General features: G+C 36.9%; 3 protein-coding genes across 13 annotated transcripts; 2 read left to right on the forward strand and 1 right to left on the reverse strand.

Annotated features, from left to right (window-relative positions):
• The first annotated feature begins 479 nt into the window (after nucleotides 1–479).
• LOC107270068 (RNA-binding protein 45) lies at nucleotides 480–5,444 on the forward strand. 5 transcript variants are annotated; one of them, XM_015744719.2, is made up of 6 exons: nucleotides 480–867; nucleotides 1,355–1,469; nucleotides 1,551–2,335; nucleotides 2,434–2,675; nucleotides 2,940–3,072; nucleotides 3,274–5,138. In XM_015744719.2, the coding sequence occupies exons 1-5, from the start codon at nucleotides 621–623 to the stop codon at nucleotides 3,051–3,053; spliced, it is 1,503 nt and encodes a 500-aa protein (XP_015600205.1). In that variant the 5' UTR covers nucleotides 480–620; the 3' UTR covers nucleotides 3,054–3,072; nucleotides 3,274–5,138. The 5 variants fall into 5 exon arrangements, with proteins under 5 accessions (XP_015600205.1, XP_015600209.1, XP_015600206.1 ...); XM_015744720.2 differs by lacking the exon at nucleotides 3,274–5,138 and adding an exon at nucleotides 5,291–5,444 and having other exon boundaries at nucleotides 561–867; XM_015744722.2 differs by having other exon boundaries at nucleotides 570–867; nucleotides 2,443–2,675.
• Nucleotides 5,445–6,162: 718 nt separating this feature from the next.
• LOC107270042 (period circadian protein) lies at nucleotides 6,163–23,437 on the forward strand. 5 transcript variants are annotated; one of them, XM_015744659.2, is made up of 17 exons: nucleotides 6,163–6,693; nucleotides 8,750–8,833; nucleotides 11,406–11,590; nucleotides 12,319–12,449; nucleotides 13,030–13,228; nucleotides 13,446–13,676; nucleotides 14,201–14,385; nucleotides 14,491–14,781; nucleotides 14,941–15,087; nucleotides 16,944–17,181; nucleotides 17,308–17,690; nucleotides 17,779–17,972; nucleotides 18,055–18,221; nucleotides 18,613–18,860; nucleotides 18,955–19,158; nucleotides 19,234–19,548; nucleotides 19,846–23,437. In XM_015744659.2, the coding sequence occupies exons 1-17, from the start codon at nucleotides 6,602–6,604 to the stop codon at nucleotides 19,939–19,941; spliced, it is 3,390 nt and encodes a 1,129-aa protein (XP_015600145.1). In that variant the 5' UTR covers nucleotides 6,163–6,601; the 3' UTR covers nucleotides 19,942–23,437. The 5 variants fall into 5 exon arrangements, with proteins under 5 accessions (XP_015600145.1, XP_015600146.1, XP_015600143.1 ...); XM_015744660.2 differs by having other exon boundaries at nucleotides 6,166–6,693; nucleotides 16,920–17,181; nucleotides 19,688–23,437; XM_015744657.2 differs by having other exon boundaries at nucleotides 6,166–6,693; nucleotides 16,920–17,181.
• Nucleotides 23,258–27,964, reverse strand: LOC107270044 (sodium-coupled monocarboxylate transporter 1). Of its 3 annotated transcripts, none has more exons than XM_015744663.2 (13): nucleotides 26,803–27,964; nucleotides 26,685–26,736; nucleotides 26,466–26,533; nucleotides 26,233–26,387; nucleotides 26,014–26,154; nucleotides 25,838–25,946; nucleotides 25,653–25,762; nucleotides 25,382–25,568; nucleotides 25,222–25,308; nucleotides 25,078–25,166; nucleotides 24,904–25,020; nucleotides 24,637–24,826; nucleotides 23,258–24,561 (listed from the first exon to the last, which is right to left on the reverse strand). In XM_015744663.2, exons 1-13 carry the CDS (start codon nucleotides 27,277–27,279, stop codon nucleotides 24,502–24,504), a joined length of 1,842 nt encoding a protein of 613 aa, XP_015600149.1. In that variant the 5' UTR covers nucleotides 27,280–27,964; the 3' UTR covers nucleotides 23,258–24,501. The 3 variants fall into 3 exon arrangements, with proteins under 3 accessions (XP_015600149.1, XP_015600151.1, XP_015600150.1); XM_015744665.2 differs by having other exon boundaries at nucleotides 24,643–24,826; nucleotides 26,803–27,279; XM_015744664.2 differs by having other exon boundaries at nucleotides 23,258–24,558; nucleotides 26,803–27,279.
• Between the last annotated feature and the right edge of the window lie 36 nt (nucleotides 27,965–28,000).

Below are 28,000 nucleotides of genomic sequence, written 5' to 3' on the forward strand. Positions count from 1 at the left end.
GAAAGTGGTTTTTTTTTTCGAGTTACATAAAAAAATATAAGAAACCGTATAGATAATTATTTGAATCAAGATTCTAAAGCTTTAGCTTGGATTCAACGTGGAAACCAGATAAACAAGGACAATCAGACTGAAATACAGTCATTATAACTATAATATAGGCTGTAAATGGAAATCGAACTCCGTACACAAGAAGATGGTTAAGTCTAGTCGAGCTCTACATCTTTTAAAAAGAAAGGTAAAACACGCCTTTACCTCCTTGGTGGTTTCTCTTTTAATGCATTTCGCATATGACAACGTAATATAGCTATTTTGAAGATTGGAGCAAGACGCGTCTGAGAGCGCGCGTTCCTGAAGCTTTGTAAGTTTACATCTCCCACGTGCTCCATATTATTTACACGTGTAGATCATATTGTGTTTATATGTCCATAAAATTCTGTATACAAGTAGTACAGAGAGAATTCGAAATGGTTCCTATGGATGAATGGTCGAGTGGTTCTCTTTCGCTCCATATGGCAGGTAATTTAGTGAAATTGATGTTTTTTTTCCTGTTGCTGTTAAGAGTCTGGTAAAACTACCCGGGTTATACGGCCCTGAATGCCATCGGCTTTGGGTATCAGAGAATGAAGACCGAAGTGCCGGCAGAGTGGACCGCGACATTCATTTGCAAAATGGCTGATCACAGGGAACGAGACTCGTACTACTCGCAGTCGGATCCGCGCTCGAAAAACGATGATCCGCCAAATTCGCGACTGTTTGTTATCTGCCATAAGAGTCTTGAGGAAGAGGACCTCAGAAAAGCTTTTGAGAAGTTCGGAAAGATTGAAGATATCTGGGTGGTTAGAGATCGGAACACTGGCGAAAATAAGGGTAATCTCCTTTTCTTCATTCGCTAATCAATAACTTGTCTTTTATGGTTTTATGCCGATACCTTATGTTCGTGGATATGTTTCATCATTTGTGGTGGATTGTTGTTATTTATTTTGTTAGTTTTGAAAAATCTTGGAGTTTTTCTTTATTGCGTCGCAATCCTTTGGAGTCATTCGCAGGAAATGTCAATTTTCAGATAATTGCCGGTCGTAAAAAAGAGTTTATTTTGGGCATATTTGTATTGTTGTATTTTGTGGATTTGTGAAAGAATTTAATGAGTGTAAAGAAACATTGTTTTAATATGTATGATTGTATGTAAACATTAATACAAGCAGATCAAAGTAATGTGTTAACTCTTGTGCAACTGTAACGTGATTTTGGGATTTTCTTTTAAGAAGAAGAAATATTTAACTATGTGGATATTGTTTTAAAGAATATCCTCCATTTTACTTTGAGGAGTTTGGTAATATTTTGTTTTTATGTACAGGGGTCACATATATTAAGTTTTCCAAGACATCAGAAGCTGCCTTTGCATTGGAAGAGATGAATGGAAAAATGCTTGGATCGGTTGGTCGCCCAATTAAAGTTATGATTGCATCAAAGTAAGTAATTAGATTACCTCAAGATATCTTATATTTGGCGATTATCGTCAGATTGGGATTATATAAACTAAATTATTCTAGTCGTGATCAAGGGTCAGTTCGAGAGACCAATGAAGAAGAGAGATGGGTTCGACTATTCTGTGTATTACCAAAATCAATGACAGATGGTGAACTACAACAGGAATTCTCCAAATTTGGTACTATCGAATATGCCACAGTAGTCAAAGACAGAAACACAAGTGAGTCAAAGGGTTTCGGCTATGTAAAATTTCGAAAAGTCTCGAGCGCAGCAAAGGCATTCGAGGAATGCGATAGAAAATACAAGGCAGTGTTCGCTGAACCAAAGAAGCCAAAGCCTGACCATGGCGATGCAAAGTATAGCAATGGTCTGTCAATGCCCTATGACAATATTGCTGGAGGATTCGGTTCTTCAAATTTTGGCAAAAGTAGCATAAGTCTGGAAATTGCAACAAATTATCCAAACACTGAGGGCTATACGCGTCTGCAAGTAATAGCTCACCCAGCCTTAAATCAGGATCAGCTCTGGCGACTGTTCGACATTGTTCCTGGATTGGATTACTGCCATCTGAAAACGGATGTAAGGTATCGGATGCCAAGGGGACAGGCAACAGTGGTTTACTCAAACTCCAGTGCCGCCGCTTACGCCAGAGACAAGTTCCACGGTTTCGAATATCCACCCGGCCACAGAATGATTGTCAAACCAGATCTAACAGTACCACCACAGAAAAGTACGAAAGCAGGAAGTTCGAATCTCGGTATTGGTCCAAGGACAGATTTGGCACACTTAGCAGAAACCATCGCTCAAGCCACATCCTTGATTCAAGCCGCAGGTCTTACAACGCCGAGTGAGTATCTGATCTTGACTTCCCACTTTAGCAACAAGTTCTCATAATGAATCATAAGAAGATAAACAAGTTCTTTTATTTCTGTATTCGTTCAACTGGCTGTTCAGGTTTGGAGCATTCAATGACCATCAAATTACCTAACGTACAGCCTATGGCCAGTATAGACGCTGACGTGGCGAAGAGGTGTTTCATTGTTTGCGGTCCGCCTGTGCCTCCCATATATGCCATGAAGGACGCTTTTTGTAGGTTTGGAAACCTAATAGACGTTTACATGCTCCCAGGGAAGAATTGTGGATACGCCAAGTATGCTACCGTGGAGAGTGCAAATAAAGCCATCGAGGTATGCTATTAGACGCTTAAGTCAAAGTATGGGAATAGCGTGGAATGTAGTTATAGAGAAAATTTCCATGGAAAATTCATGAATATTTTTAACCTCATTGATTTACGTCACTCCCATTTTTCCTGCCACAAAGAATATACCAGTACACTTATAAAAGTTACGAAAGTTTCATAATGACTATAATAAGAGAAACAACACATAGTTAAACATGTCACGTGAAAAACATTCCTCGCGTTTAATGATACGTCGGCTACCTGTTCTCAGGTCTTACACGGTCAGGAGATCTGCGGGTCTCGACTGAAGGTTTTAGAAGCGGAAGAGCGCAATGCGGGTGACGATCGTAGGAAACGACTGAAAATGGACGAGGACGAAAATTAAGGCCCATTTTGTGTATTACGTAAGTAACAAAAGAAAAGAAACGAAACAGGCCGCGAAAAAATGAAGAAAAAGAGATAAAAAAAGAATATATTGGAAAAAAGGGCATGTGCATAAGAGGTCTATTGTATTAATACTCCCTGACAATTTGTTCTTGACGATCAGCATTATTTACACGTGTGTGGGAACCGAGTAAAAATGTAATTTTTCTATTTGTCTCCAGAGACTGACTGGTATACACAAGCTGGACGCACGCAACAAAAGAGACGAATTTTAAGACTCACTTGACCACGTCGGGCCTGCAGCCAAGGAAACTACTCCAACTATACCTACTTTTAGCTATCGTTTACGTTCGCAACTTCAACGTTACTGAAACATTAACGTTACTTTACTTATCCTTACCTTACTTTACTTATCGCTACACCTAACGTCGGACCTTCTGATATTATTTTCAATGGGCCTGTGCGAAGAGTTAATCGAGGCGAGGTCCTTTTTTCGTTTGACTTTCAAGTTTTAATGAGGATCAAAGTTTTATTAAGGTCGGAGTATACTTTTTTGACAATATCATAAGTTTTCATTGAACTTTAATATTCTCATGAATTCTATTATACGACAAAGCTTTAAGAAAATCTTATAAAATTTACTGTATGATTTTAAAGCGCTTGTTACGTTTTACGCATGACAAATTTATTATTGGTAATTCTACTGACAGATACGTAACGTATATCATAGATTAATATGCAAGGAGATAATTTAATGAACGATCGAAACCAAAAAATTTGTTTGTACAATGAGTCAGTAAGAATGAAAACTGACGAGCATTATAAATTCAAAAACGTAATATATTTTATTTACCGGATAAACTGTTCGCACAGGCTTCTTAGGTGCGACTTGCCTTAGGATTAGCAATTGGACTATATATTTTTCATTTCTGTTAATTTAAAACTTGTGCGATTTTACAGTACAGTGTCACATACGAATTTGCCAAAGGCCCAAAAATATTTTACCACAAACTGCTGATTAAAATATATATATGTATACGTTCTAACGACGAAATTTTTTGGACAGTTAAATTCAATCCGACTGTTTGATTCAGGAAATAAAAAAAAGAAAATTGCCTCAAATCTATCGAACTTACACATGATCGATGTATCCTCGATACTCGTGGACCCGAATTCCAAAGCAAGGTATATCCTTGGAGTATAGCGTAAACACTATTTTATACCACGGGACAGCACACACTCGTAATACCAATAGTTTACCAGTGATAATGTAAAATTTACTTTTATTTATTAAACTGTACATTCGTCAACAAAATGACGGCCATCGACATCACAAAAGTTAAACAACACTTAGCACATAAGTAAGATGCAAAAAATTCAAATCTGCAAATCGGTTCTTCGAGCGTCAATTGTATACAAGTTATGTAGAAATTTTGACACTGACCCACGTACCCCTAGGACCTTCCTTAACTGTCAAAACGAGAATTTAAAAAAATTTAATTACAACGTTGTATTATTTTAAAAAAAAGTTTAGTATTACGCGTGCAACAGCGTCTAATTAATAAGGATGGAAGTGGAGATATACCAATGATTGCCAATCGAATTATCCTTCGACACAATATGCCAAGTGATAGGAACGAGGCGAAAGATTAAAAAAAAAGAAAAAAAAATCTAGGTAGTGATAGTACAGCTAGCGATAGGGTACACGTTAATAATGATCAAATGATAATTAACGTCTTATTATAGTGGATACATCTTGTTTTGGAAGGATATTATATATATACATAAAAATATATATCGTATACAGAGTAATTAAAGATAAGGACAATGAATTATATTTCCACGCTAATAAATTGATATCGAGCAAATTTCGCAATCACGTATTAGCGAATTGACTTCATAACGTAACGCGTGCGTATGCAGTGTCGAAACGATGATTCCTTTATAAAAGAAGAAAAGGGGGAAGAAAAAACTTTTTATATTTGCGATTGTGCTTGCACGTTAAAATATATCCAGGTGACTGTAACACATAGGGACATGTCCTCGTGGAATCAAATACACATTCTTTACGAAAAACAAAGGAAAAGAGATGATTGAAAATAATTGATGTTAATCGCTTAATCACTTTTTATTCTGTTTAACGATTGACCCTGACGCATCCTGTTGTATTTATACTTATGGAATTATTTTGGCAATATTACCTTGTTGCGTCTCACGTTCTTCTTTTATTCCTTACAGACAATCTCGAGCTGCCAGCGATAACTGTGAAACAACCCGTGCCTAAACTACTGTGATATCAGCTTGAGTGAACTGAGAGTGACAACTATTTTATTTCTTTGTATATATATAAAATTTAATTAAAGGATAATAAATTATATTTTTACACAATAAATTTTGTTCGCTAAATTATAATCATAATTCAAAAATAATTTGTCACTCATACTATATTATATATAATTTTGTTTTTACCCTCATCGTGTCCCACCCCTCAATTTTGATTTAATTAGAATCTATTATCATTCGTTTTGAGATATACAATTTTTTTTCAAAAAGTCAAATTTATTATCGATTTATAGCGGGGGTGGTTACAGTCGATCCACGATTTTAATCTACTTCTTTGATAGATCAAGAATAACGTAGATCGAAACCGCACATGGATTTTTATACAATTTTTTTACAAAATATGCACGTGCATGGTTTTGCATTGAGATATATTTGTTTACCTTAGAATGAGTTTCCTTCTTTTTTATCGAAAGGCGAATATAATTTACTTCTAAGTTATTCATTTACCTTTTTTGTAAGAATAATACATTGAACTTGTGGACCGACTCTATATACTTTTCTAAATTAAGGTTTTCGGGTAAATTTATCTCGCTAAGGATTATTATACGATTAATTAACAATGGGTGGATAATAATTCCATAATAGATCGTGTCTTTATGTAGGGGTATTAATAGTTGTGTGTATCAAATCCAGTAAAATATATTCAAATCTATTTTAACCGCTTTTGTGTCACGGTAAGTTAAAGCGGCGGGGGTTAGTCTGCTGTTTTGCAACGTTACAGCGATGTCCTGTGCCTAGAGGGTGGGAGTTAAGACTCACGTGTACTGCTGCGTGATGTCAGTAAAGCTTAGCCAGTCAGTGCAAACGGCCAAAACGCGTTCATTCTGTGAAAACATTCAGAGCGCATGTTGTGTCTTAGGAATATTTTGATATAAACGATATCGAAGAAGAAGAGAAAAATAGTTAATACATTGCTGGTGAATCAGGTCCGTCTTTTCTTACTTTCATGCCGGTTGAATATTTTTATTTAGTATTGCAATGTGGGGATTGACTCGTTTTCCGGCTTCTTTTACAACGAGTGTTCCAATTTCTACGTAGTTCATAGACACGAGTCGGCTATACTTTTTATCGTTTACTCGAATGGGCGGAAAGTGAGCGTGCCTTTGGTGCTTCTCGTGCCGGTAGGATCTTTTAGTGCGGATTTATTGCACCTTGTACTATTGTATTATTGTCGACGAAACAACCGACGAACAATTGTTCATCTTAATGGGAAAGATGGAGGAAACCTCGGCGGAGAATGTCAAGGTTTGCGATTCTGGTTATTCCAACAGTTATAGCAACAGCCAGTCGCAAAGAAGGTAAGAGACTTCATTTATTCTTGTTCTCAGTACTTATTAAAAAATTGCCGTTGCCATTGTAATGCATTTTCGGTTACGAACCGTCAAGATTTTAAAACACAGATTCCAATAATGTTTGTGTCTTAACGAAGTGAAAACTGACAGATCTAATATTTTTTAATTACTCATTGTTTATATAACTCCGCACGTGCAGCTTTGGTTAGATATGGATTGTGAATGAGTAGCTTGTCTAAAAAAACAACTGTCACGTGCTCGGAAGCTATTTTGCCATCATGAGGATCTCAATTTATTTTCAAATCTTCTCCTACTTATGTCTTCTATTTTTTATTTCGTAGTTCTAGGAACAAAATGCACATATCATGTCAATTCTATTTCTAGATACGTATTACTGTATGTTAGATACATTGCCTTCGTGCGTTCCTCGTACACGAGCAATATTAAAATCATAACAGACAAAAGTAACGATTTTATTGTTGATCTAACAATAATATTGAGCAAACCGTACAAAGATAAATTCATTGAGTAAGAATCACTATGACGTTTTTATATTATATTTATATAATCAACGATCCCCATTATATTCTATTGATGATTAATAAAAAGAGTGTAGTAATGACAAATAATATTTACAGCATCTTTATCACAGCCATTCTAAATACCAATATAAATCAGGATATTGTTAATTTGCATTTTGTGTTTATAAATAATACAAAATTACTCAAACTTAATGCCCAGCTATATTTATACCATAAAAACAATTAGTATTATTATGGTTATATATATTTGAAAAGAAAAAGATTAACAGGGTCGCCCTGTAATCCATGTATGTTGTATAACCATTGATAAATCGGTATTTATTATCGATATAAATACAAACCGACATATAACCAGTACAGGCGATTGTGAAGCTACAGACAATATACAATTATTATCGTTATCATCCCTTGCGTAATATAGGATAGAGGGGATGACAATAATGATAACAACCCAAACTCACCCCTGAAGCATCCTTAACGCGATTCCAGGTTATAACCTGGACTTATATAAAGATAATAATAAAATGGCGTTTATCAGCCTGTCGCGACATTTCTATATATACAACAAAGCACTACACATGTAACGCCTAATTATAATTTGTCACAAATGCGTGTATGTTGCTTTGATGCAAAATTCTCAATGGGCTTTGAAACAATGTATTCCAATGTCATATAGCATTGACAAATTCATAATAATAAAATTGACCATGTAAATTTGAAATTTCGAAAATTGTTATACAGTAAAAATACATTGTCACGAACAATCTTGATAATTTTTAATTCAAATATAATTGAGAGTCAGTGGGATTGCATAAGGTATACTTTTCATAGTTAATTCAGAATCTTTGACTGTTTAGCTAATACAGGGGTGGTAACTTTTTACGAGGCGACTCTATTACTGGAATAGCACAAGAATTCGTCACTTAAATATTCTGGCGCGAAATTCAAAATTTATAAATACTGATTTTTCACAGTGTTATTAAAGGTCCGGGAAATTTTTTTTTTACCCTGTACAAGATAATTGCATTTATATATCTAGAGCAACAGTCTCTCGGTTGTCGAAGTCACGAGGCGTCGAACGTGAACGAAAGTCACCCTTATGCAATGATTTTCCCGGTGAAATGAGGTGCAACAAATATATGCTCTCGTCGCGGTTCGATAATGAGGACAGTGAAAGGCCCAAGAGTCCTCGTAAGACCCCATTACAATACAAGCCCGTGTGCGGCCATTCATGGAGTCACGTTTGACGAACATGTGAGAAAACTTTTTTGCCTGGAACTGGTCGCCGCGTTAATTCTTGTATTGTAAGTTGTTCGATCGCGTCATTTTTGTTTAAACAATGGTCAACAGAACGAAGCCATTTTCTTATTGCTTGATCGATCTAACGCACCCGTAAATGCAGTTGTATTTTTGACTGACAAACATCGAAATGAATACCCTTTGCCTTATTGGTTTTTGAACAAAATATTGAAATCGGAAAATGTATCTTTATTTGTATGTATATTTTTTTTTTATTTCAGTGGCGAGAGTTTTGTCTCAAGAAACAGCAACCGTTCTGAGAGCAGCGGATACTGTGGAACGCGCCCATCGGCCTTTGGCTCCAGGTAACAATTATTTAAGTCACTAAAAATTGTAATTTGAAAATTGGCGGGAAATGAATTAAGAAATATTTTTGAAAAATCGTGTTTTGCGAATACACATACTAAAACATCAGGCAATAGATAAAGATGCGATAAACGTACCTAACGAAAGAGAAATTTTGACGGTGATATTTTAGAAAAATAAATAAAAAATTTTGAATAAATACCAAAGAATAAAATAATAAGAAGCTAAAATTAAATCGGATGCAATAAAACGTATTTATTTTACATTGGTATCATGATACCTGCATTATACCCTGATTATGCGTATGCCTAATGTAAAACCTAAAGATTTAAATACCTGTATATTTATACATAGAAAATTTTCAGAGTATCATTATTATTAGCGCGATAAAACAGAAATAGAATTAGGATCTAAATATAACGAGACACAATAAACCAAGTAATTCGGCCCACGTTATAAGCATTTCATTGGTTTACAAGTCATTCACACGAACGATTAAGCCGTAATGAAATTATATAAACAGTAATATCAGCAGTGCCTTAAATAATTACATAAAATAGTATAATGGAGGTGTATATATATATAAAATTCTAAAAAAAGATATTACTCCACGTGCCTCCAACCGCGATTAGCTGTTTACAATTGTATTGGTATTCCTGAGTATTTTTTATTGGTTTGTCGTTTACGTGAATATGCACCCACATTTACGAACCAGGGACCTCAGTAAAGATTATCAGAGTGACATTCACTGCTGGCGATGCACGTGTCAACCCACGTGCACGTTGCGCTGTATCAGCAACGACTGACCGGCTGTTTGCATAATACAGACAGACGCTATAATCGAGTCATAGTCTTCGAGACGAAGATTTATTATTGTAACAATAAGCAAATTTGGGATATAGTGTTTGACATTAAATTTTTTAGATTGTTTTTAAAATTATATAAAAAAGATGTGTGTATCCAGTAGCAAGGGAAGCTACTATATAGAGTAAGTCCACGACTAAGAGGTTTTGGAGGGGCCATTATTCTATGAGTTTTCACGTAAAAGAGTCCCCTGGACAGGACTTTTTACTCGTGAAACAACTATATCTGGATTTGCGGTTATTAATTTTGGGTTATTTCTTTATCTTTATCTTGGTCGTGGTACACAGTTTTATTTTAGGTTGTTTTTAATCGCGGTTCGGGTTATCGAATTTTAATTATTCGATGGATTTCTGTCATCGACAAATCGAAGTCTTAACTTCGGTTCAGTCATTGAATAATGCATATACATAAGCATATGAATATGCTTAGATATTGCGAAACAATAGCTTCATTGAAAAGGGGACTATATGGGATGATTACATCGAAACGGCCGCGTCTTATTCTGACAGCGAATACTTGAGGTGGAAATACGGACTCGGAGCAACGTGATTTGGAATCGAGTGTCTCGTTCAGATAACTCGTACAGTTTATTTACAGACAGAGGGGCAGAGGGGCGGGAAATATGAAAATATATTTGAACCACGTAAAATTGACTTCGAGCGTGGCACGCGGTTTCGTAAGAGAAACGTGATCTTGTTCTGTTTTCTTTTATAAACAATTATTACCGGCCAATTGAATGGCTGAGAAGGGACATTTGTTATGGGTACAATTAATTTTATTGACTGTGAGTATACACATTGTCGGATACAGGGGAACAATAAAGAAGAGATTGGTACAAGATGGCCGTCGTCTAGGGTTCACGTAGGGAAAGGTTATTCTGTTATGTAGAGGAATGAAAGTACGAATTGAGCTTTTTCTAGTCTGTTGCGCAATAACAAAAGATATTTTGTTCTAATCTAGGTATCGACTATATATGTATATAAAGCGGATAAAGGCTTAATAATTTCTTTATTTAATAAAATTGTTAGAGATTCAAATAAAATGGAGCTAAACGTTCCGAAGGTGTTTACTGATAAATAAACCACATGTCATATATGTATAATGCTAGCTCCGGTAATGACTCGTAAATAAATAACGTAAAAAATAAAATGATATGAAAATAATAATTTTTTTGTATTATCTCGACTTAACGGACAGAGACGTGTCGCGTGGTTTTAAAATCCGATTTTCGTTCTATCCACGATATAATTAATTAGCTTTGACGATTCCCAAACGAATGCCAGAGTTTCCGATGGTTATCGGCACATGGCAGAAAACGTGGCTTTACGCAATTAGCAACGGGCGCCGTTCTCAAGTAGCGTGTAACGTGCGTCATTTATATAAAAAGAAGAGAAACTGATATTGACGTAATTTCTAAAATGAAGAATGTGATTGAAATTATGAAAAAATAAATTGGAAAAATATTTTTTTTTTAAATTGAATTTGAAATTTGAAAATGATTCGGTCACTCGTGATTGCCTTAATTCATTAATGACGTTGATAGTTGATCAGGAATACACGTGCTAACGTGATTTTTTCTTTTATTTATCTTCTACTACTTGTATCCAAAAATTCCTCCCCCCCCCCTCCCCAGCTACCTTTAGATATGTAATTAGCTACTCTTGGGTTTTTGTTTTCATCTGCATTGTCTGTCTCACGTTAACATAGCAATGAGACGTTACCGCAGCCAATCAGCCAAAAAAAGGACAAAGAATACAAGAAGAAGAAATCCAAGACTTCTATTACGATTAATGTCGTGTCAGAGGTTAACCTGAACAGTGCTGACGAGTCATCACCGGAAGTGTCGTATACCGCTGGCGTCAGTCCTGCGAAATCAATAACCAAGAAAGCAGGTTGGTTATGAGCTTAGAGTCCCAAGGATTGGCTGAGAGGACACTTTGAAGAATAAGCAGAAAATTGGAGACTTAAAAAAAGTTTTTAATACGTAACGTATGGGAAATTGACAGCAGAGAAAGTCATAATTTGTACTAAGGAAGAGAAAGTAGTAAAAATTATTTCTGGGTAAATTCGGAAAATCTCGAAATCACGTAAGACGGATATACATTTTTGGTCTTATCACTGTTATCAGACTGTCATTTTGTGATTTTATAAATTCTGCTAATTTATGAGATTTTTTTTTTAAATTTGTTTCAATCAATTTTTGTTTCACTGGGAATCTTGTGATTTTAAGCTATTACTGAAAGGTATTGATGTTACGCTGGCAATTACTCTGACAAACGTAGTCTCACGTGCTTTGGCTTCGATTCAATCCTAGTTTATATAACGTCTAACAATCGACGAGAATATATACCTATATAAACTAAGCCCTGAACGTGATTTTACCATAAGAATTGGGTTACCACCCGTGGCGGTTCTATCGTAGGAATCGAATAGACAGGCTAACTTTGGGTGGTACCTTTGTCGTGAATATACCGAGTTATTCAGTTCAAACGTTACATGTATTGCTCTATCAACGAAACGTCCTCCTGCCCTCTGTCGTGGTGGATCGAAAGCTTAACGAATACCTATACTCGATAAATCTATAAAGGATCTAACAAGTGTTTCTGTTGATGGATACTAGAGGAAGTACCAGTTGTAGAATTGGTCGACGCAACGGATCTTGGTGAACACAACAGCAAATCCGTCTTCGATCCTGAACCAGGATTTGATAAAGATACCAATACTGTGGATGATTCCAGCTCTCAATTAAATGTTAGTATATCACTCAACCAGTTGGCAGTTATGGAGGCAAATTTTGAATATTAAAATATTGCCAAGGGTCAGAGGTCACGCGTGACCTGTACACGTTATCTATGTTACTGATACGTTGCGAGCGTCCGGTGATTTCAAAAAAAAGAACCTGATAAATTGGTCTCACAATGACGCTGGTCCTTGCACGAGGACATTCGAGGAATCATAAAAAATTTCCCTGTAAAATCCATTTTTCAAAGTGCGACGAGAATTTAGGAAAAATTGCGTAATCGATCCTGCAATTGTCACGTATATGATAAATTTACCTGCAAAGTTCAATGGTTATGTAAGAGCAAAGAAAATGTAAATATTAATCCTTTACTCGAAAATACAAATTTTTATCACTCTTGATTCTTTTATCAGCAATGATATCAGTCAATCGAATTTAAAAAAATAGATTTTGACAAAGCATGTAAATTTGATATTTACTTTGGAAAGAAATTGTGAAAAAAAAAATGAAAAAAATCCTGGATTCTCCAATCGACTCTTTTTTATATTTATCAATATTGTCTAATTGCATTTAATATGTTTTTATACATAGGAGGGATTTTGCGCGGTAATATCAATGCACGATGGCCTCGTACTCTACACGACTCCTTCCCTGTGCACAGCACTAGGATTTCCAAAAGACAGCTGGATCGGTCGATCCTTTATGGAATTCGTTCAACCAAGAGACAGAGACACGCTGGCCCATCAGATTTCCGTTGGAATAGCATCTCCCCACGAGGATAAATTTAAAGGTACGCTTTGTAATTTTAACACTTTGTAAATGACATTACGAGATATCTATTATACAACGAATTTTAATCAGACATAATCCGCAACGATCGTTGAAGTAAGTAATTTTAATGATCAAAAGAGACGGTCATCTATACACGAACAAATTTTTTAAATTCCATGATCAATGAATTAGTCCATAATCATTACTTTATACCATGTCTTTTATTTGCACTATAGGCGTCAATGGACAGAGGACAAGTTTATTTTGCCGTCTGAGAAGATACACGGAAACAAAATGTACGACCACTGGCGCTAGCGTTCATCAGCGTCTCGATCAAACGACCCGCTATCTTCCGTTTCATCTAACTTTAACATTTAGGGCCCTTCGGGAAAAGACGTTGGGCCAACAGCAGCCTACAAGAATGTTTCTAATCGTTACGGCTCAGCCGGTACATTCTGCCTACAAAGGTAGATCGGGTGGAGATCTTCTCAAGAAGGGTAGCTCAGCCATCAGGACTTGACATTTGAAAGTCATTTTGTCTTTCAAAGACTTTCTGTCTTTTGCATTCAATATTTAAAAGACAAGGGAAGCGGGAAAAACTATGAGAATCAAGCTTAGTCGAGTACAGCCAAGTCCTGTGGCTGATTTACCATTTTCAGGAAGACATTAGCGACCTAAGTCATCAAGGGAGGATTTGATTGTTCGTCGTAGTCATCAGAGTCCTTCACGGTTATTCAGATCATTTGGAGCGATGGAAAATATCATTTAGGGAGTAACGAATGAATGAAGTGGTAAGAGGACTAGGTAGCCTAGTCAGATATCATAATTGAAAATTATTAAGGGTCAATGGAATGAATTATGACTGTTGTAAGGGAATGGAGGAAAAAGAAAGTATATATAGAAGAAAGAGTGAGGAAGGAAGAGAACAAAAAAATGGTAGACTAGGTAGAAAGCGTGTACCAGAGTGTCATTGTCTATCGTTAATCCGCAGCTCCTGAAGAAACAATAATGTCTTCGAAATTCACGAGCCGACATACTGCGACATGTCACATATCACACGTGGATCCTAACGTAGTGAAATACTTGGGTTATCTACCTCAGGATATAGTGGGCCGTTCCCTCTTTGACTTCTACCATCCTGAAGATCTGCTATTCATCAAAGACGTCTATGAGACTGTGAGCATGAGTCCAAGTCCAGTATAGGATTGGATTGAAAGTTCATGTCAGAATGAAATTGTCAAAGCGCGAGACTTTACCCTTGGAAATGTCATTTACGAACAGGTTATCAAACTCGAGGGATCATCCTTCAGGTCGAAGCCGTACAGATTTGCCGTACAGAATGGAGGTTATGTCACACTCGAGACCGAGTGGTCGTCCTTTATCAATCCCTGGACGAGAAAGGTAGAGGTTGTCGTAGGTCGACACAGGGTCCTAAAAGGACCGGCTCAGCCGAATGTCTTTCAGCCGGCTAACGAGGCTGAACGTCAGAGCAGGATCCTGGCGAACATCAGTGAGGAGGTCCTTAAGGAGAGCAAGATCATACAGAATGAGATACGAGCTCTACTACAAAAGGTATTGTCCAATCGCTTCAATATTAGCCAAAATGAAAGTGACCAAAAAAGATAAATATCTTTTACAGTAGCCTGCATATAATATTCTATATATTATGTATAATTTAAATATCTTTTTTCTGTCCCGTCTTCTCTTGTCTCTTGACTTGTCGTCGTGCAGGGTGTCGCCAGAACAGATGACCCCGTGGATAACGACGTAACCAAGAGGTGCAAGGACCTCACCTCCATCATGGAGACTCTGCTCAGCGAAGTTCAAACCTCACGAGTCAGCAAGAACGACGTCGTCGGAGACGTCAGGAGCTTTTCGGTGACTATTAAGCTACGCTTTAATATCGGCGACTTACGATTTGCTAACGCCCTAGAGACGTCTCTGCTTATATGCTACTTATGCGTATGCGCTGCTGCACCCACGGCTCGCCGCGTAGACAGGCGAGCCGCTTTCAAAGGTATACACTTTTGTATACGACTAAGCGCTATGGGCGGAATGACAGGAGTCAGCTGATGGACAATAAGTACAAGCATAGTCGATATGACTGCATTGTCGGGACGCAATTATGCACGATTAACACCCGTCTTGTTATTGATTAGCAGAGCAGTGTTGACTTAACGATTCAAAAGTTCTCGCTGTGCTTCTATAGGTCAGACACTTGTCTAGAGTTCAGGCAGGTAAGTGACCGAATTAATTAAATAGATTTTACAGGTCTTATCAATACGTTTAAGGTACGTAAGGGTAGAGTGCTAAGAGATGGTCACGAGGTTAAGAGCTAATTAAAACTAATTCTGCAAGCTCAGCAGCCGGGTAGCACCTTAGAACGATGCTTCTGCGCAGGGTGCTGATGATTGGCATTTACAATATGCTTAGCATAATCAAACTGTTATGATAATATCTACTCAAGCTGTTCTGTACGTAGACACAGACCGGAGGGCAATGAAATAATCTATAGGGCCGGTGAAGAATAACGTCAATTTCAAAACCTTGTAGGCGTGTGTTGGTAAGTCTCTAATATATATATTTTTAACTTAACCGTATATTTATACTTACTTGAACAAAGTTATGAACTTACGAATAGAAAAGTCTATTCGATCTCATCCGAAATACTTCTCGTTTCTGTATATATATCTCTCCTGATCATACAGTATATTATTATAATTCATATATATCAAATTTTTCAAGAGAATTTCATTCTTCATCAATTAATAATAATTTGTCACTATTCAATCAGTTATTATTTACTTTTAATCACAGTGTTCTTCCTGCGTCAAAGAGAATCCTAAAATAGTGAAATTACCACAGATTACCATTACTGTATGGTCGAGAGTCGAATAATTGATCTATAACTCATCAGGCACTGTGAAAAACCTCCTAAGGACGGGATAAATGTCTCCTTACGATTCGGCTCATCCCCAGCAGCATTCATCCTTAAGGCATCGACCGAGAACTTGGTTAAAATGAATGGACCATTCGATCTATAAACTATGTACCTGTCATCTGGATACATATTCTAACTACAAAAATCTTTCGAAGATCCTTATTTTTTCCTTAAGGAAATCATTATTTGAATTTTTCAGTGTAAAATTATCATTGACCATACAGTCTATACGTACAAAGCATATATAATACTCATACAGTGTATATGATATATGCCCAAACAACACAATTTTCAGTAGCCATCCTCAAGGCACGAATAACGTTTTTTGGACATCTTAAAAATGACTTTCTAATGGATATACGTATTGCGTCGTTAAGCGAGATGTGGACTGTTTGCCACTTACAAGGTTTTGAAACTAGGATAGGATACTGACAAAGGTCAATTGCAACTTAGACTACACATACACGTAATACGTAGTATGTAATAAAACATATAAATATGCAAAAGAGGTATATGTATAAGAGAGTTATAAAATCCATGTAAATAACAGCGTTTATAAACAATGTCTGATAAATCGATTATAAATAATTATGCCGAGCGCGCAAGCGATGACTTCGACGTATTAAGGTTTTTATACGTCGTTCAGAAGGATATTATAGCGATTTTAAATAATGGCTCTCTAGGACGAGTCACCCAAAGCGAATCGGAATCGAATCCTAAGAGAGAGAGAGAAAGCACTTTTCTCAACCGCTACAATATACTTTTGAAGGGATCACAAAATCCCTTGTTACAGGAGCACGACAGCATGATGCTGGGCGAGTTATCGCCGCATCCCAAGTACTGCGATAGCAAATCGTCCACTGAGACTCCGCCTAGTTACAACCAGCTGAACTACAACGAGAACATTGAGAGATTCTTCAAGAGCAAGCCGCTGGTCACGACAGCCTTGTACGGAAGTGACGAGGAAAACGTCCACTCGGGCGTACCGAGTGAGGAGAGAGAGAATGACAAGACCAGTCCTATATTAGGAGGTAGACAAATCTTTAGTCAATTTAAAAAATATAATATTATTGGGTGACGAACCTGTAAAGTATCTGTGAGCGACGATAATACAGTACGTATAAAGTAAATGTTTATTTTGATGTGATTTTTTTTAGCTAGGAAATGCATAACGCCGATCAACGGTAGTGGTGCTAGTGGAAGCGGAAGTGCTGAGAACCTTAGCAGCGGTTCGAACAATAAGATGAGCTCTGCCAGTCATGCCGGCACCTCGAAGACCATCTCCAATGTCACCGAGACTGAGAGCTTCAAGCCGCCAACATTGACCGAATCTTTGCTGAGCAAACACAATGAGAACATGGAGAAGATGATGATACAGAAGCATAAGAAGCTTTGTGGGAGTATCAAGAACTGCGACAAGTTCAAGGATGCGAAAATGGAGATTAGCGTTGACAGGATGCCTGATCAGTCACGGCATGTAACGCGACCTCGTGGTCTTAAGAGAAGCGGAAGTCGTAGTTGGGAAGGGGAGAGTATTAAGGTATTTTTTTTTTTTCGAAAAATATTATCATTGGGTTATTTAATGGTGAATTTATTATGATGGATATTAACGTGGTATTATTTTTTAGGTGTCTAAGTACGATGAGATCTCCAGGACCAGCACTGCTGGTCCAGTTACTGCTAAGACGAACGTCGTGATCAATACCAATGTTGGTCCGACCACCCTTCCTCAGACCAATGCTAATATCAACGTAAGGCCACCATTTCCTGTTTCGATACCGCCCTTACCATCGAGACCGGAAACTCATGTATCCCCACATAAGTGAGTGATCGGGCTTCAGATATAATTATACGAAACAAGTGAATCTCTTGTTATAAGAATGACCAACAAACTATTATTTCAGACCATGCTCTCAAGCTATATCAGGATTCCCGGCGTTCCCACAAATAATACCAGTGTACTACCTTCCGGTTTCTCATAATCAGAATTACGAGGGAACCTTGGAGATTAATCAACACAATCATCACGTGGCAGCATCCTCTCAGCAATCCGTCCAGCCAAATCCATACAGTAGGTATCACGCGAAGCCACATGAGACCGCATGATAGATGATATGCCATACTTCCGATCGAATGCGTGCACATCGAGAGGATGTGTGGAGGTGACCTTAGAGGTCAAGGTGTTATAGGTAAATTAGTATATGCATATATTAGTTCGTTCATTATCACGCAGTAGTAAACCCCTTGAACGTCACGCCGAGTATACTCGAGGTAAATGCTATTGAATTACTGTGAAATAAAATCGCACAAGGGTTCAAGAGAAAGCGAAGAAACAAATCTAACGATGAGCGGAAAGAGTCGAATTATAACTGACTCAGATTTTAGTTATCTCATAATTATTGAAAAAGATCTTAACGATTCTTGAGTCGAGGCTAAAAAAGGATTTGTAAAGAAAGAATCAGTATTTGTTCCAGTTCCATGTATGTCAACGGGAATGTTGGGTGTTATGTATCCATCAGTGAAGGGTACCCCTGCCCTGACGACCATGATGTATAGACCTTTTTTAACACCTGAGCCTGTACCAGTCGCGCGGGAAACTGCCCATCCTGTTGCAGACAAGCCATCAGGTCCGACGCGACCTGCGAGCCAAGCTACCAGCGTCAAGGGCGAACCAGGAAGTATCATGGCCATGTCCGAATACTCTAAGAAGGTATTTCCTACTGAACTAGTAAACCCAGTAACGTAATAATCCTCATGGTTATTGTGATTGTTTGTTCATATCTTATTATCATCCTCCCCACAAGGTACTTTCTCCTGGTGAACCTGTCTCTTGTCCGAGCATGGGTGGCTGCTCCAGCAACGTTGATCATCAGACATCGCACATTCAGGCAAGACAGACATGTTATAACGAAGACGAATCGAGCTCCTCTAGCCTCTGCAGTAGCTTCCTCAGGAGTAGTGATAATAGCTGTAATCCATATCAAAAGAGTACCAAATCATTTACTGAAGTAAGTACTATAGCCTCTGGGTCTGATGTTGTCTTTGATTGATTGAATGTACTAATTGGTTTCTGATCTGTTCAGCGGAATGGTGGTAAGCAGCACTGTCATCAAGGAATGCTCAGGAGAGAACCACCCTGGTTAGAAGGTGTCGATGTCACTCCTGAATTAGTCTTTGAGTATCAGGTCAACCCAAAGACCCTCGAAGAGGTCCTTAGGGCTGATATGAATGCCCTTAAGAATTTTCATCAACCTCTTCTTGTCAACGATCAATTGAGTCAACTCTACTGCGACCTGGAACTCGACGGTTTTGGCACGAAGCTGATGCTCGAAGATGGCATAACCTCCAGCGGAAGTGAGAGTGGTAGCAGCGACAATGACGCGATGCATCTGTCTCAGGTAATTTTGAATTTTTATATTAAATTTAGTAAGATTAAGTTAGACTCGGCTGATTATTATTATTTTAATTACCGCGAGCGTGGACGAGACTTGCTTTTTATTTGAAAAGTATTCATAATTAAGCACAATGTGTCGACAGCTCTCGAGTTTTCGTTAATATCGAAACTTTCGGCATGGACGATACTACCCAACCGGAAAGAATGATAACCGCACTAGGAATTAAAATCCAGCATGGCTTCCACGTGCGATTGACAAAACGTAAGAAAATTAGTGGAAAAACATACATCTTTCTTATAGAAAACGTACAAGAGACGCACTATCAAGTATAGTAAACTGACGATGATCCACGAAGAAAACGCACCGCTTCCGCCACCTCAAGTGATTCCTTCGTAACCAGTCTTCACTCTTGGAATTAATGAATAATTCAATGGAGCAACGATATTCTGAAACTGAACGCGACCTCGTTTACGTAAAGCACCAATAATCCTTCAGGACGTGACTTAATTTCAACTGGGTACCAGATTGACCTCAGCGCGAGTGCACGCCTTATTTTACAACCCTTACTCGGAGTATGAATTCTTCAGTTTCAAGACTTAAACGCGTGCAGAACAACATTACAATGACTGTTCTCACGTTCATCTTGTTTCCTTGACTGTCTCGTTATATGAGCTTGGCATTACGACAGGAATGTGGTCTTTGCACAACCAAACGTCAAAGCGCAGGGTTTATGGCTACGAAATTGTAATGACAAAGACTCTGTGTGAAAACAACTGCAAATGAGCGCACGAATGGTAACTTCTAAAATAGATATTAAGGTAGGTCAAGCTAAGATTATACAAGCTAGATCAGGGTTCGCGTGACTTATTGTCTTCTGGTATTTTTGAGAGAGTGATACGTATCGAGATGCTGATTTAAAAGAAAATAAGACGTTTGATGACTGAGAGGATTTATTTAATTAAGAGAATATATTTCGTATGAAGAATGGTCCAGTCCGAAATATTCATTTCTATCATCATCTCGAGCTAAGAAGGCAAAAGTACAAAAATAGAAAAGGACAATTCGCCATCCTCGTCAGTAGTCATGTGACTGTAATGAAATTTTTCGAAATATTTCTGCATATATTATATACATGCGAAGCACTGAATTTTTCTGTGAAAAAGGATCATACAAAATTATTCAGTTTCGACTGTTACTCGAGATTTGCAAAAATATTATTTTGCACGAATTTTCGAGTTGATTCGTCAATTGTTTAGATAGTGAGAAAGAAGATAATAACGTGCGTAAATCAATTGTCGGTCACGATTCTGTTTTTTTTTTCTTTGTCATTGTCAGTGCTCGTGGAATTTTAATCGTTAATTACGTAAAATGTGGATAAAACTGATCACGTGACTCATTTTAATTAATTTAATACCGTATGTGGTGGCGCGACGAGTGACACGTTTTCTCCTTCCGAATTTGATCCACGTTTCCACGATTGGTTGGATTTTCTAACGCACGTTTCCAATTGCAAAACGTGAGATTTTAGTCACGTTAACAATTTATAAAAGAAAAATGATTAAAAAGCATTTCCACTCTCTGCTTTATCGTTGGAACTTCGTTTTTAATTTTGTCTATCTTCTTTCTTTTGCGTCTTCTTTTAAATTTCTGTATAAGAACTCGATCGCTACGTTCACTTACTTTAACTCTGCCAAATAAAAGTTTGATACCCGGATCTTAATGAGAAGCACGGTATACGGATTCTGGCAAAAAAAAATGACCGATGGTCAATATTCCTAAGAAAATGAGAAAATCGATGGATCGGAGAGTCTTTAAAAATCCTGTATACTTTGTATCTCGTTAAACAACCAAAAAATATATATTTACAGAGTGTATCAAAATTTCCAAATATCTATACCTGAGAGAATTCAAATTTATACTAAGAAAATTTTTGTAAAAATGACATTTTTATTAAAAAAAAAAAGAAAATCACTGTTTCTCACTAAAAATACTTGTCATTCGGAAGCACAACCTGAATCATTATGCTACACTCTAAATATATAAAATTAATTTCTATAATATTGTAAATAAGAACACGAACTTGCTTTATCCAGCTGACATTATTAACAGCGTTGAAGGGACCAATTAACGGAGGGTCTTTTGTCCTTTTGATTAAAAATAAAATTAATGACCGAAAGGGACTAACTAACTTTCAATTAAGATGCTTAGATCATCACTTATATGTGAAATTCTTTGGATGTCTTAAAATGGAATCTAATTGATGTTTCACAATGATTACCAAAAATTCGTATCGATTAGTAATTCGAACAATCTTATCACACAAAAAAATGAAAGAACCAAAATATAATCCAAGGAATAGACGCATCTTCATTAGACACTGAATAAATACTCGAAAGTCTTAACTGACGATTCACGTTCAGTGATGAAAACTGAAAACCCATAACTTAAAAAAGCGTTGATTGCCCTCATTGCGTAACGTCACTTTGGCAAGTAAATAATATTTTTTATAATATCTAATTGATGGTAAATAATTCTAGGTCAGTATCGTAGTCAATCGATTTCGAGGCAGCAACGACGACGAGGCCAAGCCTCCACGTCGTGTCCACCCGTTTCGCCTTTAAATAATCAACCATTTTCATTTCTCGGCTTTAACGAATTTGTGTCCTATAATAATATTGCCTGATTTAATTAAAAAGGCGATATTAAAAACTCGATATAGGTCATATACAGGATTATTCAGAAGAAAGAAAAAAAACTCATCAGCTTTAATTAAATCGCCCATTTGACTTCTGTAGCCAAATCAATGCCAGTCAGTATCGTTACTTCTGAATGACCTTGTATATATACAATTAATATTAATATAATTAATTAATATAACACACAGACGTACACGCAGCCTCTAAATCGATTCTAGTCTGGAACCTAGTGTTATTACGATACCATACCTCATATATACATAATATTGTAATAAGAAAATACGACAAGATTCGCAATTGGATACTTTTGTCAATTATCAGTATCAAAAAGATATTCCTCTTACCTTATACAATTAACCAAGAAATCACGAAAGATTTAAATAAATCAATTTTCACAATAGATACTAATTATCTACGAGTCAATTGTCAAGGAAAACTTTAGTGTATTTCCTTTCCGCTGTACTGCGGTAGCGCCACCGTCAGCTCGACCTAGTGAAAATGACTGTAGTGCAGTGTCTTCACGATCCTCGAGCAAGAAGTAATATAGCACAATAGAGAGAGAAAGAGAGAAAGAGAGAAAATACCAACCGAACAATAATTATTATTTACTATCTTCTCTACTCGCTGTCGTCTTATTCTATACAAAGTATCCATTGCGAGATCTTCACGTCACTCGCAATTGTTCGCAACTCATTACATCACTTAGACGCAAAATCTATATTTTTGAGAAGTCAAGAACGTTATTTATTATCAGGAAAAAACATTATACGCCAATTATATTATACACCAATTTTATTTACTAAGCATGTAAAAACACTGAGGGATTACCTTAAATCCCTATGTAGTTGTCATGTAATGTTACGTGATTGAATGATCAGTGGATCGGATAAGAATTCTAATTCGATGATCGTTCAGCCATGATTAACACACCTATGGTTGCACCTTTTATTCGTAATCTGCGCGATAAGCAAGGAGGAGAATCACTTTATCTGTAGAATTGCACCGTTACAGGACAATTGAAATTGTCTTTTGACAAGGATATTTTTATTAATATAATTAAAATTATATATAAATTATGTACACGTGTACGTAGAGGCAGACAACTGTGAACTCGTATTGCTGTGTTCTATATATGCGTGTTTGTATGAATTAATTTTTATTTTGGTTTCTTTTATTTTCCAAAGAGACTCCAAGAACGTTTTTGGGTTTTTCTTTTAATACCACATTCTTATTGAATGCTCCTAATTAATTTTTCCCAATGTTTAATTTCTATTTGATGTCAATACTCTTATTGTTATCTGATACCGACACGAGAGTTTTTATAATAAGTTAATTGTCCGGTGTCTTTATGATTATCTATTGTTTCGTTTTAAATGTTCGTATCACAATGTTCCATCCTTATACGTATGAGAGAGTCGTTACGTTTTTCAGATGATAAGGAAGGGTAATTGAAAGAAGTGTTTTTTGAAAGAAGCTGATAAGAATTTGTAAATCATTCTGTAGAGCAATGCTAAATTACCGATCGTTCGAATATTCAAAAATATACCGTTGCGTGTCTCGTCGCGGTCGATCAACTCGAAAACTTTTCCAAATTCATTGTTACTCTTTGAAACAGTTTTCATTCCGCTATTGAGTGACGTAATTTTTTTGAATTTTCGAATGATCCAGAGCCTGGTCCTTTTGGTGGAAAATTTTTGTCACTGACAGTTACAATCAAACATTTCTATGACGTCAGTCCAATTTCTGTACAGTCGATCAAAATTATTCGTCGCTGCTACAACAATGATTTTCAACCGGAAGGAGCAGGGTCAGAGGTCGTATTAGATGCGAAAAGATAGAGACAAAAATGAAATGTGAAAAATGGTCTGATTGATAAAGCCATTCGGTGAAACGTAGGGCATGACGTATGTGTCTTCTGGTACATTTTAGAAGAAAAGAAAAGAAAAAAATTCTCTATAACCTACGACGTATTCGTTGCGTCACGCGTGTTAGAGAATTACATTGCGTACCAGCCCTTATTGAACGATGCTTGAAAAGTAAACGGCAACGGGTTACAAAGAGTCTATGGTGTTTACATTAGATGTAAAGTTTAATTATTAATACGTAAAATATTGTCCTACGTGTTATTGTATCTATTACCTTTGTACAAGATTTTGATTTACATTAATTTGTAATATCAAAAATAAAACGTAATGTATTCATCGCGAGTTGCCATTGGCTGTTGTTTCCTTGTGGATCACTTAGTTTGGTTCAGTCTTACTTATATTGTTTGTCTGCTTTGCACTTCTGGCTGGGTACCAACTTCCTGTTTTGAAACCTGCTGAAGCATTTGAATCCATTGTTCGAAGTGGAAAGTTTTGTATTCTTTTTTTGGTTTTAACGAAGCAAAACTTACTTTTACCTGATGAAGGCTTTTGTCACGTTTCTTCAGATATTTTCGGATGAATGGGGCCAATAACATTGGGTCTAAATTTTGCACGTCTTCTGAAGATATTAAACTGACCAGTAAGCCAACGCTTATGGTGACTAAAGCACCTGTTACGGTGTACCATAAATAACTGATATGGTACACTGACCAGGATTCCCTGTAATTGTAATAATTTTGAATTATGAAACTGTGGGGTTCGTTGTAAAAAAAAAAAGAAATCATTTTTTCACTCACGCTATGACATCAGGATCAGTCGCGTTGAGCATTATGTCAGGTGGTGAAAGAATTAGGCTTTCAATCTGTTGAAAGGAGTACGTGCATCCTTCGGTGCTTACTGGTTTTTCGTCAAACCTAAAAAAAATCCAAATTTTTAATTTATTTGAATTTTTTATAAATGTTCAATCCTACCGTAAACTTCCACTTGCTATAGCTGCTTGAGCCGAGAGACTCATCCAGCCCATAAAGGCCAAACCGAATAGTCCACCGATAAGAGCTCCCTGCGGAAGAAAAGCGGTGAATCCAAAATTTAAGAAAAAATTTATTATAGTATACCTTAGCATTCACCCAAGGTAAAAGAACGCCCATTGTAAATATCCCAAGAGACGGACCACTGGCTATCGAATCCAAGCTGATTGTCAACTGAAAATAATATTCTGGTGATATATCTTTTTGGAATAAAAAAAAATTGAAGTTTTGATAACGATTTTTTTACCTGAAGAACTTGGCTGCCCGTTTGCTCTACTACAAAGACAAGACCCACGCAAATGGCACCCAAAGTCACCACGGTCACTTTCATAAGGATGTCTGCGGCTCTAGGACTAAATGGAGTTTTGCGAAACGGCTTGAGGAAATCCTCGAGGACGACGGCCGCCATGGAATTCAGTCCGGTCGATAAAGAGCTGCATAAGGTTTCATCAATAACACCATAGTTCGCCGGGTAAACATATTTTTTTGAGAAATGAAAAAAAAAATGTTTGAATCACCTCAGGGCGGCGCTGAAAACACCGGCTACGAAGAGTCCTGGTAAGCCAGGAAATTCCCCCAGGATATCCATCACGAGTAACGGTAAAAGCTGATCCTTTGATCTTACCAGCTGAAAGATTTATCTCTGATAACTGATGACAATTCTTGTACGTAATAACAAAATGGAAAAAAATTATTATAATACTTTTGTTATAAGCGGATCGCATTCGTGATAAGTAGCATATATTAACATTCCTGCATATCCACACATTCCGATCAATATAAGAACTCCCAAGATGAATGACCACATTGCCCTGAAATATTTATTTAATAAATTAATAATTATATCGGATATACGTTTACTAAAGATAATATAAATACCTGACAGCGGAGCGTAAATTTGGTAATGACAAATAGCGTTGTAACATATTTTGATTAACTGCTGATACTTGTAACCAGTGAACAAAACCACCGATTACTAAAGCCCATACGGTGTGTCTGGTAAACGGATTCCAATCGGTTCTGAATTATGAACATTATGTTGATTAAAAGATTTATCGAATTTACCATAAAATTAAATAGAAAATTTTTAAAGCGTACGAAGGCATCTCTAGGCGGCCGGATTCCAAATTTCTTTGTAAAACAACATGAACTCCACCAAGATCCGATGTACCTTTGACAATTACCAGGAACATGGATCCGAACATAACAAAAGCTTGAACAAAATCAGTCCACACGACAGCTCGTAAACCACCCTATTAAAAAAAAAAAAAACAGACATTAATTTATGGGTAATTAAGTTTTTTTTTTTTTTTATACAAATTGCTAATTACCACGCAAGTATAAAAAATGCAGACAATGCACACAAAGGGTGTGATGATGTGTACGTTCACTCCTGTAACTGTAAGGGATGACAGATATAATTATATAGACTAATAATAGAATTAGATTTATCTAATGACAACGATTACGTTCTATCTTAAATGGACCTTCCTGATTATACAGTCTGAAAGATGATCTAAAGGTCAGGTCAGAAGAAGCAGTAATTTTACCTTGATTAAATGCAAGAGCAGGAACGTAAATGACAATGGGTAGCCAAGTCATCTGAAATAAACGAATCGATGACAATGAAGTTCTTTGAATTTAATTTAAACAAAAAAATAGACTTACTATTCCCAAGGAGAACAGAGCAGAGCCTAACAGTCGAATTTTCTTGTCGAATCTTCTTTCCAAGTAGTCGTAAGTGCTGGTTAGTTTAAGTTCGTGAAAAACTGGCAAATAAACATTGGACATGATAAAACCGACGATGATAACGCCAAAACCAATGCATAAATAACTAGTCCCGTGTACGTAGATTTCCGTAGGTGTGCCGAGCAAAGAAATTCCAGAAATAAAACTGGCAATAAGACTAAGGCTCACGGGAAGTGTCTTCATGTTCCTTCCGCCTACAAGATACTCATCCTCGCCGGATGTCTTTTTGACGAAACCAAAATATATGCCAATTCCGCTACAGCAAAGTAACATCAGTACGAAGACGGTGTAATCAGGAATACCAAAATTTTGCATGGTCTTGCTGACTTCCTGTACAGTCGGTACTTCCGGTGCCCAGTTGGTCAGTATGTCACTGGACGCACCTTCCGACGCCATCTTCTTAAAGAATGGAATTTCGGTGAGTCTATTAAGTAGATTTACTCACGATAAGTTATTGTGCTTGTCAAAATTAATCCCGTTTCGCGTCTCTTTCGGCAATGAGCAGAGTGGCATTTACTAAATATCGATAATTCTGAACGGAAAGCGAATAACTTTTCTTCTTAACTTTCATTTACTCCTGTTGGCTCCAATCGTGTTTAATCAACTATTTATTATAACGTTGTTTGTCTCACTGTAGGATGCCGTATCTAATAATGTTAGTCGAGTGACTTATAATTGAATTATCGTAGTTCCACGATTGCCAGGATATTGAAAATTATATTGGACGTTACGAAGAAGGTAACGGAGTTTTGGCTTTATTGTATTACGAAATAATAATGATTCCCGTTTAACGAAGATTTTTTTATTGAGAACTATTCGTTTAGCACTATTAGTGTAACAAACTTGTTGATGGAACAAATCTTATTTATGAATGCCAATTAATTGGCATAGAGTAATAATGGTGGATATAAATTTTTTGACCGGATTGTCAATCGGAGGTTTCACTGACAATACTACTACGTATTATGCTCGCTGGCGAAAGACAAAGCTCGATAGAAGAGAGAGCCATCACGATAACTCTGATACTGCGTATTGTGTCATCGTGACAATTTTCTCGTTAAAGTGACAATGGACATAAGTACATCCCTCGGTTAAACGAGTCGCTATGCTGACGGGA

The sequence above is a fragment of the Cephus cinctus genome, unplaced genomic scaffold, assembly GCF_000341935.2.
Source record: "Cephus cinctus unplaced genomic scaffold, Ccin1 Ccin1_scaffold0696, whole genome shotgun sequence".
Classification (NCBI taxonomy): domain Eukaryota; kingdom Metazoa; phylum Arthropoda; class Insecta; order Hymenoptera; family Cephidae; genus Cephus; species Cephus cinctus.

What these genes read in the sequence shown, in the direction of transcription:
- LOC107270042 (XM_015744657.2), top strand. Translation starts at nt 6,602, where the DNA reads ATGGGAAAGATGGAGGAAACCTCGGCGGAGAATGTCAAGGTTTGCGAT. An exon ending in CCATCGGCCTTTGGCTCCAG is followed by an intron (nt 8,834 to 11,405) that starts GTAACAATTATT and finishes ACGTTAACATAG; the next exon opens with CAATGAGACGTTACCGCAGC. An exon ending in ACGCGATGCATCTGTCTCAG is followed by an intron (nt 19,549 to 19,845) that starts GTAATTTTGAAT and finishes TCTTTCTTATAG; the next exon opens with AAAACGTACAAGAGACGCAC.
- LOC107270044 (XM_015744663.2), bottom strand. Translation starts at nt 27,279, where the DNA reads ATGGCGTCGGAAGGTGCGTCCAGTGACATACTGACCAACTGGGCACCG. An exon ending in CTCTGTTCTCCTTGGGAATA is followed by an intron (nt 26,737 to 26,802) that starts GTAAGTCTATTT and finishes CGTTTATTTCAG; the next exon opens with ATGACTTGGCTACCCATTGT. An exon ending in TACCTTGGGTGAATGCTAAG is followed by an intron (nt 25,167 to 25,221) that starts GTATACTATAAT and finishes TTTCTTCCGCAG; the next exon opens with GGAGCTCTTATCGGTGGACT.
- LOC107270068 (XM_015744719.2), top strand. Translation starts at nt 621, where the DNA reads ATGAAGACCGAAGTGCCGGCAGAGTGGACCGCGACATTCATTTGCAAA. An exon ending in AAAGTTATGATTGCATCAAA is followed by an intron (nt 1,470 to 1,550) that starts GTAAGTAATTAG and finishes AAATTATTCTAG; the next exon opens with TCGTGATCAAGGGTCAGTTC. An exon ending in GTGCAAATAAAGCCATCGAG is followed by an intron (nt 2,676 to 2,939) that starts GTATGCTATTAG and finishes ACCTGTTCTCAG; the next exon opens with GTCTTACACGGTCAGGAGAT.